General features: G+C 48.4%; 1 protein-coding gene across 4 annotated transcripts; it reads left to right on the top strand.

Moving 5' to 3' along the window:
• The first annotated feature begins 3,347 nt into the window (after positions 1-3,347).
• Positions 3,348-12,092, top strand: LOC133900004 (dof zinc finger protein 3-like). 4 transcript variants are annotated; one of them, XM_062341068.1, is made up of 5 exons: positions 3,348-3,628; positions 3,722-3,822; positions 5,183-5,261; positions 10,049-10,373; positions 10,496-12,092. In XM_062341068.1, exons 2-5 carry the CDS (start codon positions 3,742-3,744, stop codon positions 10,704-10,706), a joined length of 696 nt encoding a protein of 231 aa, XP_062197052.1. In that variant the 5' UTR covers positions 3,348-3,628; positions 3,722-3,741; the 3' UTR covers positions 10,707-12,092. The 4 variants fall into 4 exon arrangements, with proteins under 4 accessions (XP_062197052.1, XP_062197051.1, XP_062197053.1 ...); XM_062341067.1 differs by having other exon boundaries at positions 3,349-3,628; positions 10,493-12,092; XM_062341069.1 differs by having other exon boundaries at positions 3,562-3,628; positions 3,722-3,893; positions 10,493-12,092.
• Positions 12,093-14,836: the final 2,744 nt, after the last annotated feature.

Below are 14,836 nucleotides of genomic sequence, written 5' to 3'. Positions count from 1 at the left end.
TCCCTATTCTGGTATCTCTAGTTAGATAAGGTGTTATACTCAATGACGGCACAATCCAGCAAACCAGCACCACGAAAGTACTTTATCGTCGGCATCGGGTCATCATTGTAAGCATATTCTTCATCCCCGCTACCACAGGCTTCATCATCAATGCATCCTGCATCTACATCATAATGGTCCACTCTAGCTCCATCTCTACTGAAATTGCCATCCCTAACATGCCCTCCATCCTCTTCATGCATCACCTCCTGGCCTGATCCTTCCACAGTACTCACTGCATCACCATGCACCAATTGTGGCACTATGTTGACATACACCCCCATATCAAAGTTCTCCTCTAATGCCTTGCGTGAATACAAAGCCCATGCGTTGTTACTTCTCATCTCGAACAACGTATGGACAATGACCGAGCTGTATGGAACAACCTGTGGCTGCACACCCTCTAGGATAACAGTATGGGATTGCTGGTTTACACGCAAAAGGCTCATAACATGTGATTTCAGATCATCTAGGTCATTAAGTACCTCAACCAAACTCTCTATATGCTAGCAGTTTTGAATTGTTACGAGCCTCCCGTGCAAAACTGCAGGACATTCTCCATAATAAATATGGAAAGTTATACCGTATCGGCTAAACAAAGGTACATCTAATAAAATCACTACTTATATGTTTGCACGATACACATGCTAAATATTTAAGTAATTAACAATGCTAATTAAATCATCATTATTGAATAAAATGAAATAATTAATATTCAATATTAAATTAAAATACTATTTAAACTAACATGAAAGTTATATTGAGCAAATATTCAATCTCATTATAAATAGACACTGCACTATTAACCTATTCATAGATTTCTTTGTGCTGAGTGAGCAATAGACCGGGTTGTCTCCGAGCTCCAGGAAGAGGTTCGATAGTGGACAATGGCGGGTGCAAAAGCCTTGGATGTCATACTGCCGACGATGGCTAATAGCACGACTTAGTGCTTCCTTCTTTCAAAGTTTCTAGCGTTGGGTGTCTTACTCTTGTGAGTTGCTTAACACTATTACAGAAGGAGTCATCAGCACCAGCTTATCAGTGCATGTTAGTTCAAAACTGATACTGATAGCGTATTAGTATCGGTTCATAACACAGTCTGGCAAAAACCTATTCATTTGAGTAAAAATCAGCACTGATATGTATTATCAGTGCCAATTTATAATAAAAACCGGCACTGATAGTATCAATGTCGGGCTTCTTTTATGAACCGTCATTGAAAGCGGGAACCGGATCTGAAATTTTTATTATATTCATTTAATACTTCACGGCTTGCATCCTCTCTCAAAGCTCTCTCACACACTAACGCGGCTCTCTCTCTCTCTCACTTATCTCTCGGTCTCTGTCTTCCTGGTCATCCCGGCCTTCTCGCCCCCTTCGCCCTCACCGCCCTCGCCCTCCTCGCCGGCCTCACCGCCCTCGTCCTCCTCCCCATTTCGGCCTCACTGCCCTCACCCTCCTCCCCAACCTGGCCTTCTCCGCCCTCACCGCGCTCCCCATCTCCTCCATCTTAATCTCGTTCTTTCTCTCTCCCTTATCTCCTCACCAGCCTCTCTCTCCACTCACTGGCCTCCCTCTCTCTCCCCTCACTGGCCTCCTCCCACCATCCCCACCAGCAATTCCACCCCTTGCAAGAGCCACGGTGGAATCCGACGGATCCAGCCATAGATCTCGCTATGGTCGGAGATCCACGCTGGGTGGGTATCCGTCACCGTTGAAGCGATGCCAGGTATGCTCTAGGGTGTGCGTGTATTATGCGCCTCAGTTGAAGTGATTCGGAGCTTCGGCACGTGCGCAATGCCAGGTATGCTCTGGCGTGTGCTTGTGTTATGTGTTAGCGTTATGTTTTCCGCCGTGCTTGCGGATGTGTGGGCTGTCGTTGCACTGGTGTGCATGCTCGATTAGCAGGCCACCACCATTCCGATAGTTGACTTGTGTGTCTGGATGGCTAGCATGGTGGTGCCATTGTTGTTCTATGTGCACTGCTGTTGTTCTGTCAATGGCCGAGGTGCTTGCTCACTAGTGATTTGGCTCCCAGTTGATGCTGTTGTCCATATGTGCTCCGGCTGGTCGTATGTGTATCTACCGCCGTTGAGACGATGTCGCCGTCCATGATGCCGATGGGCTCTGATGTGGGGCAGTGGCGGGCTCTGGCTCAATGCATCGAGCCGGCTCGTTTGCTAACCCTTTTTCTTTTTTTATTTTCTGGAAAACCTTAATAGTGCTGGTTGTTAAACCGGCATTGATAGCTCTTGACTATCAGTGCCGACTATACTGTGCCGGTTGCAAAACTGGTACTGATAGCAATTTTCAACTGGCACTGTTGACCCTTTTTGTTGTAGTATAAGTTTTTTAACATTCATTTCTTTCCTATCTTTTGAGTTGTAGAAAGTTCGGCCTAGGACTCCCACCGATTGCTTGGTTTTCTTGTGTTAGCAGGATGTGTCTTACATGCTGTATGTACCTTTCTCTCTCTTAATTAATCTAAGCCATTTTATGGATCTTTTAAAAAAAATTATTCTAAATGGTGGAGCAATTTTATTTGAGGGGGATGGGTTTGCTGGAGGATTTGTTGGCGTCCAAGATGGGATAGGGAGAACGGCGGGGAGGTGGCGGGGGAGTGTGGCATCGGTGTTTTATGAGTGGTGGTGGTTGCTAACTTGTAGGGCACATCGTGAGGGTTCGATGGGCCGCGGGTGGGCCACGTGGAAGGTGGGAGAGGGTGTGTGAATAGTGGCTAAGGAACCTAGTTTGTAACATATAATAGAACCCCACATAGAGAAGCTAACAGATAGATAGAGATGTGGTCCCTCTGACAAGATTCTCACGCATTTTGTGGCATGCGCGCTCTCTAACAGATGGGGATGTTTGCTGCAGCTGCCATGCAATGGCGAACGGATATGGATGAGGCTTACAATGGAAGATGAGTTGGGCTTGCACCATCAAAAGCGGATCCAACTCAAAAAAATAATGGGAGAGGGGGGTGAGGCTATGTTCTCCCATTGGACCTTTACTAGGTCCGCTCATGCCATCGACACTTGTCTTGATTAGCTATGCCTTTGACTTTTTTTGTTTCATGTGAATGGAATAATAGAAAGAAGGCGCTTGGAAGGTATCGATGGGCACCTCCGTGACAATCTTTCTCATGTGTTGCATATACATGGTCTATCTCAGCTATACATCCCTCCTATCTAGTACTTATTCTTTCTGCACAAATCTTAACGCAAATAAACGATCCTGATAAGCATTTGCGTCCTCATGTCCTTGCAGAAGTTTCCCTTCCGTGTTGTGCATGTGATGCGTCATTAGCAGGCACACCACGCGTTTACTTCCATGGAAAACCGGCCTTCCGTTTCCATTTCACTACTTTGTAGCTACAGCCAACAGTCGTCACACCATCCATCCATCGCCCTCTCGCTCTGTCTCCCCCTCACTTTCCTCTCTCTAGAACTAAAGGCCGGACAGCATTATCTCTCCCTCCCTATTTATCTATCTCTCTCTCTACAGAGACGAGAGGGAGTGCAGCCGGAGTCTGGTCAGTACTCTAGCTAGGTTTCTCTCCTGGTGTTCTGGCCGGCCGTCTCTACAGGTTTGATTGATCGATTACCTAGATTTTTGGTCTCTTAATTTGATTTTCCGTGGGTTCTTATGGGATCATCTTCATGTATATGATGTGCCTTAGGAGGCTAGCTTGGTGGATCCATGGATATGATCTCCAGCGACAGCAGCGCTGAAGAATCTGTTCACCACCACAACCATCAGGAGCAGCACCAGCACCAGAAGGTAATAATAATCTCAACTCCTTCCCCACTTCCTCCTTCGGCCGCAGATGGATCGATGCGATGCAGCATGCAGTAGGTACTCGATCTCCCCAGTTTATTAAACCTTTCTTCTGCTTGTTCTTCTTCTTCTTTTGGGTGAAGTCGCTCGATCGGTCTATAGATAGATGTCAAGTTCTATGATCGTTTCTTGATCTTGATCGCAAGTGTGTATATATATATATATATATATATATATATATAACTAGTATGTACTCCTGGGTGTATGTACTCCTACATCTCATATACCACTTTTACACGTGTGTTATACTTCTTTATCACTTTAAATATACTTCATTAGTAATTATAAGATACTACAATACAAATCTCACGAAAAATTTTATGAAATTCCATGATTTTTATCATAATTTGCGTATATACTTCTTTTATGTATAAAAAAGAGTATATAGTAAAAATAAAAGGCTAACATTGAATTTTTTTTCATACAACTCATATTGGAGTATCTTAAAATTAGTATTAGAGTATACTAAAAATGATAAAAGAGTATAAAGTGTTTGTTTAGATGGTATATTGCATGTGGGAGTACATACTCCTAGGAGTATAGAATAGGTGTCCTATATATATATATATATATATATATATATATATATATATATATGCTAGCTAGCTTCATGCCTGCGCGCGCGAGATTATTCGTCGTTTGTGTATATATACCCTGGTTAGCTAGCTTCGAATTGAGGCGTAAAGTAGTTGTACGCACGTATCTTGATCCGTTTGCTCTCAAATACTCACTCGATCATGGGTGCGAATCGATCGAGCCTATTCTCCATGCATCAACGAACTGGACCACCAATTCAAAGATGGATTCTTTTATTTTCTTTTCTTTGTCTAGCTAGTGTGGTATATGCTGAGGAAAATTAAGATTCCTCCAATTGTTTCCTCCACCTTTCAGATTACTCTACATAATATCCACGGCCAGTAAGTACTATATATGCTTCAAAATATGCTCATCATATGCATCTCAGCGAACTATCTAGGTAAGTTTTGTAAATCGATCGTATTGGTTGGGGCCGCCGAGAAATTAATCTGACATTCCATCGGGGTTTAAGCTTGGAATTCTTAGCTGATCACATGACATATTGACCGGCAAACTTGGATCACACAAGTTCATCATAACCCGCATGGAGTTGTATTTGGCTTCTGGACACTTCTTGGTAGCACAATGAGATCTATATATGTTGTCATTTCTTGAAGGAATGGCTGCAGAGAGGCCGGCCGGGCTGGGTCTGATCAGTTCTAGCTCTTCTGTTTGCTTAGCTAAGATTAGGTCGTCTAGCTAAAAAATCATCTTTAATTTGCTGCAGGAGGCGATGAGCACTGCCGTGGCATCAGCATCACCGCAGACGGAGGAAGGGAGGAATGGCAAGCAGGCGGCGAGCGGTGTGTCGGACTTAACCGCGCCGGCGGCGAGCCGGAGCTAAAGAAACGAGAGCAGAAAATGCGAAGTGGATTTGGTGCTGCGTAAACGTGGCAGCGTTTTCTGTTGTCTTGCATTGCTATATATAGAAAACTGATTACAAAGAGGCCGGACGAGGCGGCCGAACTGGGCGGCATGCGCCACGAACTGGGGCATGCAGCACGACGCGCGACGCGCACGGACGACGGGCGCGGCGCTCTCTACAAACTCGCACAGCCGAGAGACGTGGCTGACTTTATGGCTAAGAAAGCAACTAACAAACTTGACTAAGACAAATAAACGATGGCCGAGTGATGGAATTAAACAACATTTCTCCCCCCTAATCCTGAACTCGGTCACCTGCCTTGATGCCGATCATGTCGCGCAGCTGCTGAAAACGAACACGGCCCAGCGCCTTGGTGAGGACATCTGCAAGCTGCTGCTCTGTCTCCGTGTAGCTGATGACAATGCGGCCCTCGTCGACGCATTCCCGAATGAAATGATAGCGAACGTCAATATGCTTGCTTCGGTCATGATAGACGGGATTCTTACTCAAGGCAATGGCAGACTGATTGTCCACCCGCAGCTCTGGTGCGCTTGACTCCTCCCCGAGTATGTCGGTCAAGAGCCTAGCCAACCATACGCCCTGACAGGCTGCTGATGCCGCTGCAATGTACTCCGATTCGCACGAAGACAAGGCCACGACCTTCTGCTTGGACGATTGCCATGTGATGGGGTTCCCACCGAGGAAGAAGACGACGCCGCTGGTGCTCTTGCGCGTGTCGACGTCGCCGGCCATGTCGGCGTCGCTGTAGCCGATCAGCTTGGGGGCGCCTTCCTCGTGCTTGGTGTAGTGCAGACCATACCCTCGTGTGCCAGCGACGTACCGGAGCACACGCTTGACAGCTACGAGGTGATCCTCGTGGGGCTCTTCCATGAACCGACTCAGGTACCCGACCGAGTATGCAAGGTCCGGCCGGGTATGCAGCAAGTACCTGAGCGCCCCGATGATCCTCCTGAACTCCGTGGCGTTCACCTTGTCTCCAGCGCCGACTTTGCTCAGTTTGAGCCGGCTCTCCATGGGCGCCGCGCTCGCATTGCACGCCGCGAGGCCGCACCGTTCCAGCACCTTGCCAGCATAAGCCGACTGGCACAGGAAGATCCCGGCGACACTCTGCTTCACCTCAATACCAAGATAGTACGAAAGTAAGCCGAGATCACTCATCTGGAACTTGGATTTCATCTCGCGCTTGAACGCCGCGATGTCGTCCTTGCTGGTGCCGGTGATGATCAAATCGTTGACGTAGACGCCGATCACCAGTCGCCCGCCTCCTCTACTGCGAGTGTAGATGCCGTGCTCTGAGCTGCTCCTCTGGAAACCAAGAAAGACCATGGTGGTGTCTAACTTGTCATTCCAGGCCCTCGGTGCTTGACGAAGCCCGTACAACGCTTTGCGGAGGCGCAGCACCATGTTCTCCTTGCCGGCGACGATGAACCCAGGCGGCTGCGCGACGTAAACCTCCTCCTTCAGGTCTCCGTTCAGAAACGCGCTCTTCACGTCCATGTGATGGACTTCCCATTGCTCGTGCGCCGCAAGAGCGAGCATCGCCCGTACTGACTCCAGGCGTGCGACGGGTGCGAAGACTTCGTCGTAGTCGATGCCGGCTCGCTGGACATAGCCCTTCGCCACCAGGCGCGCTTTGTGTCGCACAACTGCTCCGCTCTCATCCCTCTTCACCTTAAAGACCCACTTGAGCCCGATTGGACGGTGCCCAGCAGGAAGCTTGACAAGCTCCCAGGTCTTGTTGTCTTTGATGGCTTGCATCTCGACCCGCATTGCCTCACGCCAGCTTGCCTCCTGCTCTGCTTCACCGAATGATGAAGGCTCGTCTGCGGTGGTGAAGTTGAGGACCTCGTCGAAGTCTCTGTTCGCCAGCCCCGGGAGTGGAGCGTCGCCGATGATGTTGTCGACCGCCCTGAAGCGAAGCGGAGCCTCCTCGTCATGCTCGGCGTCCAACTCGTCATCACGCACCTCTGTAGGCGGCGAGACAAACTGCACTGGTGTTTCTGGCGACGGTGGAGCCAGCGTCGCTGTGCGCGCGGGCGACGCATGCGGTGTCGCGGCTGGTGATGCAGCGCCCGGTGTTGACGGAGCGGGCGAGGGCGATGGTGTCGCTGCCGGAGTTGTTGCTGTCGCCGTGATCTGGGTGGTGTACTCGACGACGAAAGGCTCACCGTCCTCCGAGTGCTGCCCAGCTCCTTCTTCCCAGCTCCACTGTGCCACTTCGTCGAAGACGACGTCGCGGCTGACGACGACACGGCGGCTGATGGGGTCGTAGCACCGGTAAGCCTTGGACCCAGGCTCGTAGCCGACGAAGATTGTCTTCAAGCTCCGGTCATCCAGCTTCTTCAAATCGGGGCGGGTGACCTTGACATGCGCGATGCTGCCGAACGTGCGGAGGAAGTGAACCGCCGGCCGCTCGCCATGCCAGGCTTCGTAGGGAGTCTTGCCGTCGAGCGCGCGCGTGGGCGCCCTGTTGAGGATGAACACGGCAGTGGACACCGCCTCGCCCCAGAAGTACCCCGGCAGCCCCTTGGTCTTCAACATGCAGCGCGCCATGGAGAGGATGCTCTGGTTGCGCCGCTCCACTACCCCGTTCTGTTGGGGAGAGTAGGGAGCGGTGAGGTGGCGCTCGACGCCGTGCTCGGCGCAGTACTGCCCGAATTCGACGGACGTAAACTCCCCCCCACGATCGGTTCGGAGCGTCTTCAGCTTGCGCCCCGTTTCGACCTCAACGGCTGCCTTGAAGTTCTTGATCGCGGCCGGTGCTTGATCTTTGCTCGACAGCATGCGCAGCCACATGAATCGACTCATGTCATCAACAAGGAGCAGGAAATACTTGTTACCACTTGGAGTGGCCGGAGAGACCGGACCGCAGAGGTCGCCGTGTACAAGCTCGATGGCGTGCTCTGCTCTGTACTTCGCCTGCGTCGGGAACGACGCGCGCCGCTGCTTGCCGATGAGACATCCGTCGCACACCTGGTCCACCTGATCCAGGGGCGGCAGGCCGCGCACCATCTGTTGCGCCGCCATCTTCTTGAGGGAGCTGAAGCCGAGGTGGCCGAACCTCGCGTGCCAGAGCCACGCCTGCTCAGAGCTGCGCGCTGACAGGCACACGGGATGCCCGATGTTGAGGCGGAGGTGGTAGAGGCGCGCCGAGTTGCGGATCACCTTGGCGAGGAGGCGACGGCTGGGGTCGAAAATGCGCAGCGTGCCGGAATCAATGTCGACGCGGCAGCCCGTCTCGTCCAATTGTCCGAGACTGATGATGTTCGCCTTGAGCTTGGGGATGTAGAAGACCCCGGTGAGCGCCCGGTGCTCGCCGTTCTTGCAGATGAACACGATGGTGCCGCGCCCCTCGATCTCCACCACTGAGCCGTCGCCGAACCGGACATTGCCGCAGACCTTGGAGTCGAGCTCGGCGAAGGCGTGGCGGCAGCTGGTCATATGGTTCGTGGCCCCAGTGTCCAGGACCCAGAGGTAATCATCTCCCTCCTCCCTGGGCCCCAGATCTGCGTAGACCTTCTGCTCGACGATGACGACGCGCTCGGGCGGCGGCGGCGGAGCCTGGGCACTTGGGGGCGGATCGGTGTTGATGACGACAGCGTGGGCCATCAGCAGGGACTGGTCCTCCTCTTCTTCTTGGGCCAGATGGGCCTGGGCCTGATCCCTCTTTTTCTTGCGACATTCCTCGGCCCAGTGGCCTTTCTTGCCGCAGTAGGCGCACTCGTCGTTAGGGCCGGCCTTTGACGCAGACGGTTTCCCGCCTTTGTCGCTGGAGCCTTGACCGCGCCCGCGCGGCGGCTTGCCGCCAGTGCGCCGCTCGCGCCCGCCGGAGCCAGCGCCGGAGCTTCTGCCCTCGCGGTTCTTCATGCGCGCAGTCCACTCCTCCTCAGTGAGAAGGAGACGGCCGGCGCTATCCTTCCCGGACGCCTTCTTCTTGCGGCGCTCGACGGCGCGCAGGTGTCCGGTGGCTTCCTCCAGCGACAGGGAGTTCAAGTCGAGGAGGGTCTCCATGGAGATCGCCACGCTCTCCAACTTCTCCGGTACTTCATGCAGCATCTTCTTCACCACCTCCTTCTCGGACACGTGATCGCCGAGAACTCGCAGCTCATTTGCCAAGGCGTTAATACGTAAGGCAAAATCTTCCACAAGCTCACCGGGTTTGAAGGTGATGTCGGCGAAATCCTGCCTCAGCTTCTCGGCGTTCGCCTCCTTGACTCGGTCGGCGCCCACCCGCATCACGCGGATCGCGTCCCACGCCTCGCGCGCAGTCTCCTTGACAGCCAGCCCTGCCTTCATCTCCTGCGGAACAGCTCGAAGGAGCGCGGCGAGAGCTTTGCGGTCGGTGTGGTAGTCGCCGGCGCCGGACTCGATGACGTCCCACAACTCCGCCGCCTGGAGGTTCACCCGCATTACCAGCGACCAGTCGGTGTAGTCGTTGCGGCCGAGGACCGGGTAGACGATGCTCGAGGTCGACTTCTCGACGATGCGCTCGATGACGTTGCCGGCTCGGTGGCGCGGGCGACGCGGCGGCGGCGATGGCGATCGGCGGCGGTTGTTGTGCGGTGGAGTCAGCATGCCGTCCTGCTGCTGGCGGCCTGGCGCGGAGCTGCGTGACATGCTCGGCGTTGATCGAAACACGAGCTCTGGTACCAATTGTCGTTTCTTTAGCTCCGGCTCGCCGCCGGCGCGGTTAAGTCCGACACGGTGGTGGTAGGGAGCGTAAGCCTCGGCCTGCACAGGATCAAGGGCTCCAGTGCCCGCGGTGCCAATCCACCAACACCAAGTTCAGCTACTACAACAACTACAGCATGTCCCAGCCGCGCTACTTCTGCAAGGCCTGCAGCCGCTCCTGGACTCAAGGCGGCTCCCTCCGCGACGTCCCTGTCGGCGGCGGGTGCCGCAAGAACAAGCGCTCCTCCGGCTCGTCCTCATCCGCCTCGGCATCGTCGGGTTCCTCCGGCTCAAGCTCCAAGATCAACAGCGACCCCAACGTGCTCCCGACGTTTACGTCGACCGGCTTCGAGCTTCCCAGGTACCACCACCTCTCTCTGCCCTTGTCCTTGTCCAACCCACCGCCGGCGCTGGCTCCCGGTGTTGGGACGACGACGCCATTTATGGTTATACTGAGAGGAGGGTTTTTTATTGCACCAGCAGCAACCATCAGATCGGCAACGGCTTCTACGGTCCTACCACTGGCGGTGGCAACGGGATGGTGATGCCGATGCAGTCGTCATTTGGATTTGGTGTGATGCAGCATCAGCATGGGATGGGTGGGCATGCAGCAGCAATCGGTGGCGGTGCAACTGCTGCTACACAAGGGGGGCAGTGGCCGACGACATTACAGCATGGGAAGAACAGTGGCTAGTGATGGTGCACATCAGCAGGGCACTTCGAATAACAATGTGATGATGGATAGCAACAAGAATAGCTGCTCATCAACAAGGGAGTACTGCTGCTGCTGCTGCTGCAAATAATCCGTGGCAAGCAGGAGGTCTCATCAATAGCGGCTCCCTCATCTGGTTCAATTCCGGTGTAAGTGCAATCATCATGCATGCTTCATCCATCATGGAAGAAATCATGAATGGTGTACGAAAGGGAACCCAACCAATTGTGAGGAGTGTAGTTAGAGGATCGATGCATCGGAGTTTGTGGTGATGATGGCAACTCATCGTGAATCACTTCTTCTTTTTTTCATTTTCATGCGTACATGAGAGTTGGTGATCAGCTCATCAATCATATCGGCCATTAGTCAGTTGGTTATGCTTCATTTGGATCATCATTTAATTTCCAGTGGATTTCCTTAATTCCTCCTCTTCTTTTGTTAGTTAGTTTTTTTTCTTCATTTGTTCTTCTTTTTTAGACTAAAGATTTTCCTGTATACTTAGTTTGGATCAACCGGACGATTTAACCTGCTTATATTATAGCTTTTTTTAACACCAGATCTCTTTCCCGGAGCCTTTGTTGGAGGCTTTTGACGGGGTGTGCGAGACCAGGGACTCGAGCCCCGACCGGCTCCCTCCACCGTTGGAGGTTTGCCACCGGGCTACAAGCCGGTTAGCTAGAACCATGCAGGGTATACTTAAGAAAAAATAAGATCATTGGTAACAATATATAATTGGTTGCTGCTGATATCCATCCTTTAGTTCTCTTCTTTTTTTGACTTGAACATGCATGGCATTCTATATGGGGACCTTCCTTTTTATGCTTTTCAATTTGAAGATGCAGTGCAGTGCTACTTTTCATTCCTCCATCTTTTTATCTATCTCTGGTTATGCCGTTATGCGTCGGTTTCATTACTGTTCTGCTTAAGATAGATAGGTAGATCGATCAGTTGGATCCACTGGTTGCTGGTACGTACAGAGGATGGGTATACAAAAGATCCATGATTCAGCATCAACTGGTTGATGCCTATCCTTGGAAAAAATGCTGGAAAAGAAGAAAAGAGAGAGGAGATAATGTAGCAAAGTTTCAAGTGGGGTGATGGTATGTGAACGCCTCCCAAGAAAACACATATACTTGTGTCCATGCAACGCATGATTGGTAACTCCCATTAGGCCTTGCTTGCCATCGATCTACACGGGGAAAAGGCAAGGAGAGCATTGGACATCTTCTACTTTCTACTTTCTAGCTAGCCATCGTCTATAGCATACAGCGCACACATCAGTAGCGTGTTAATCAGAAACGCTGCTGAGAATGCTAGAGTTGCATCCTGCACGCTAGACACCAAGATCTTACACTGCTCAATATACATGTACCCGTACATATTTGCTATATACCTACTGAATGATTTTATTTTATTTTATTATTAGATGGGGGTGGGGGAGGAGGGGCTTCGAATTACAACCGCCAGTAGCGGATCTAACATAAAATTTTAGAGGGGTTAGGCCTCAACAAGCTAAACAAACAATCATTTAGTTTAAACTTTGAAGCAATATTTTACACAAACATAATGGTTAAAAAAATCCAAAACGAATTAAGAAAGGGCATACCACTGATTGAGGCTAATATTCTTCATTCACGATAATAGTCTAATATTCTTCAATTTTCATGAGAAGAGATCTATACGTAAACACGATAAATTAGCGATATAAGAATTTCTTTCTACTTGTAGATAGTAGAGGACAAAGGCAATAGCCGGCTAATGATTGAGTTTATCAACAGTAATACAGTAATACATATCCATCAAGATAAAGAATGCACTCCTAACTCCTTCAAATTGTTAAAGATCGACTAGACGACTACCTTAGCCCCTCCTTGAAGTCTAAAAACAGACTAAACAATACTGATATGTGATCTCAATTAACTAGTGAACACCTCCGTTCTTACCAAGAAATACTTATTAACTATTACGAGTAGAAAGTAGAACACAGTAAAGATTAGGTAGAAATGAACTCATCTGTTGATTCATGATGTGTTTACATATTTATACAAGTTAAATGGATATAATGAAAGGACATATCTATTGGGAAGACACTCCTTCCTAATAGACATGACTATTAGTAATTGATTATATGGTATTTATTCTCAATACTTCCCCTTGATCAATTATTCCAGTTGTAAACTTCTTGTTGAAAACTCCTCTAAAACCCTATGAGAAAATATGAGGAGAAAATAATATATTTATATGTTATTAAAACTTCTTTAAAACCCAATGGAAAAATGTAAGAAAAACAAGATATGGCATATATTGGTTATTGCCTCATTGTAAGCTCATATGAGAAACCTAAATAGGAAAAATTTATTGATGAGCTTAGAGAACAATAATTATAATCTATGGATCATATTAAAATCTCCGAAAAACCTCTTGAGAAAATAGGAGGAATAATAGTGATATGCTGTTAAAACTCCTTTTAAACCCAATGAAAAAATAAGGAGAAAATGGTACAACATATATTGATTATTTTTGTCTCTTTGTAAACTCATATGAGAAAACCATTACAAGGAAAAACTCATAAGCAAGTTTAGAGAACAATAGCTATGTCTTTGATACCTCCTTTAAAAACCTCGAAAGGAAAAATAAGAGATATGATATATGATCTTGTATAGATATTGCCTTATTAAAAGCCTTATATGAGAAACCGTATAGGAAAAATTCATAAAGGAAAAGAGTGCAATATAATAAGAACATATTATTATTTAGGGATAAACTTCCCCAGAACCTTGCAAATCTTAGAGTCGCCGCATACCAATTCCGTGAATATTGGAATGTGGAAGTTGGTAAAGACTTAGTGAGTAAATCAGTGAGATCATCACATGATTTAGTTTGCAAGATTTCTTTTTCCCTATTATGAGGATAGAACAATTTAGGAGCAATAGGTTTGGTTATATTGCTCTTTATGTAACGTGTTTGCATTTGAGCAATGCATACCGAATTATCATCATAAATAATGGTTGATGATTCAATGGAACCAATACCACATGATAGTTGTATGTGGATTATCATTCTATGAAACCATACACATATATGTGAAGTTTCAGAATGATAGGTGGAAATAGCCACTGGAATCTGTTTTAATGACTCCTATGAAAAAGCTATATCACCATAAAATCAGTCTGTGATATGGCGTTATGGGGATCAATTATATAGCCAGAATCTTGATATCCCACTATGGTTATATCTTGATTTTTCTGATAGAAAAACCTAGATCTTTAGTGTCATAAAGATATCTGTGGATATCCTCTTTGACTCCCGCCTAATGATGTTTGTTAGAGCTACACTATTTAAGCTATCAAGTTATCTGTAAATGAAATTGAAGGTTATATGCCCTAGAAGCTATTATAGAGATGATTGTATCACACGTCTATGTTCATGTACTACTGAATAATGTGTTATTCCAAGAATGACTATCGTTTACATTGATTGGCAAGTATGTGACTTGTTCATGAAACTCTTTGTTTATATCATGATGTTTTTCTTAGTCAATCCCTGGTCGCATATCATTATGATAATACATAAGACCAACACATGTATTGATTGATGATCATGTTTCATGAATCATAGGTATAGAGATACCAGGTCAATAATGTAGATATTTATGTTAGAGAACTTGATGTTGGATAGACCCACCTTAAGATATTGCTGGAATTATTATTTATGATGTGCCATTAGTTGTTATCTCAAATGGTGTACCTGCAGGATTCTTAGACCTGAGAATCATCATTGATTCCCAGAATATGTAGTGGCATACTTTGAGGCTGTCAAACGCTATTCTATAACTGAGTAGTCATAAAGGTAATTTTCAGGTTTGTCATGAAACATATCGTGGGGTATGAGTGATCAAGATAAAATTTACCCCTCCTAGATAACGGGAGAGATATCTCTGGGCCCCTCGAGGTAGTTGGATTGAGAAAGTGCATGACCATGCCAATATGATTAAAGAGTTGATCATGATGAATCCGCTACCTGATCAAGTGAATAGTCAGGCTATCACAAGGGTGGCACGTATCTCGCCTTGAGCTTGACTGGTATTGTGAGGTGAAGGGATCGATGCATGT

The sequence above is a fragment of the Phragmites australis genome, chromosome 19, assembly GCF_958298935.1.
Source record: "Phragmites australis chromosome 19, lpPhrAust1.1, whole genome shotgun sequence".
Taxonomy (NCBI): Eukaryota; Viridiplantae; Streptophyta; class Magnoliopsida; order Poales; family Poaceae; genus Phragmites; species Phragmites australis.
The sequence above is the reverse complement of the archived record's forward strand: the minus strand, read 5'-3'. Positions and strand labels throughout refer to the sequence as shown.

Bases quoted from the DNA above. Each gene is read 5' to 3' on its own strand.
- LOC133900004 (XM_062341067.1), top strand. From the start codon at position 3,742: ATGGATATGATCTCCAGCGACAGCAGCGCTGAAGAATCTGTTCACCAC. The intron at 5,262-10,048 runs TGTCGGACTTAA...TCCGACACGGTG, and splicing joins CAAGCAGGCGGCGAGCGGTG to GTGGTAGGGAGCGTAAGCCT. The intron at 10,374-10,492 runs GTACCACCACCT...TTATTGCACCAG, and splicing joins ACCGGCTTCGAGCTTCCCAG to CAGCAACCATCAGATCGGCA.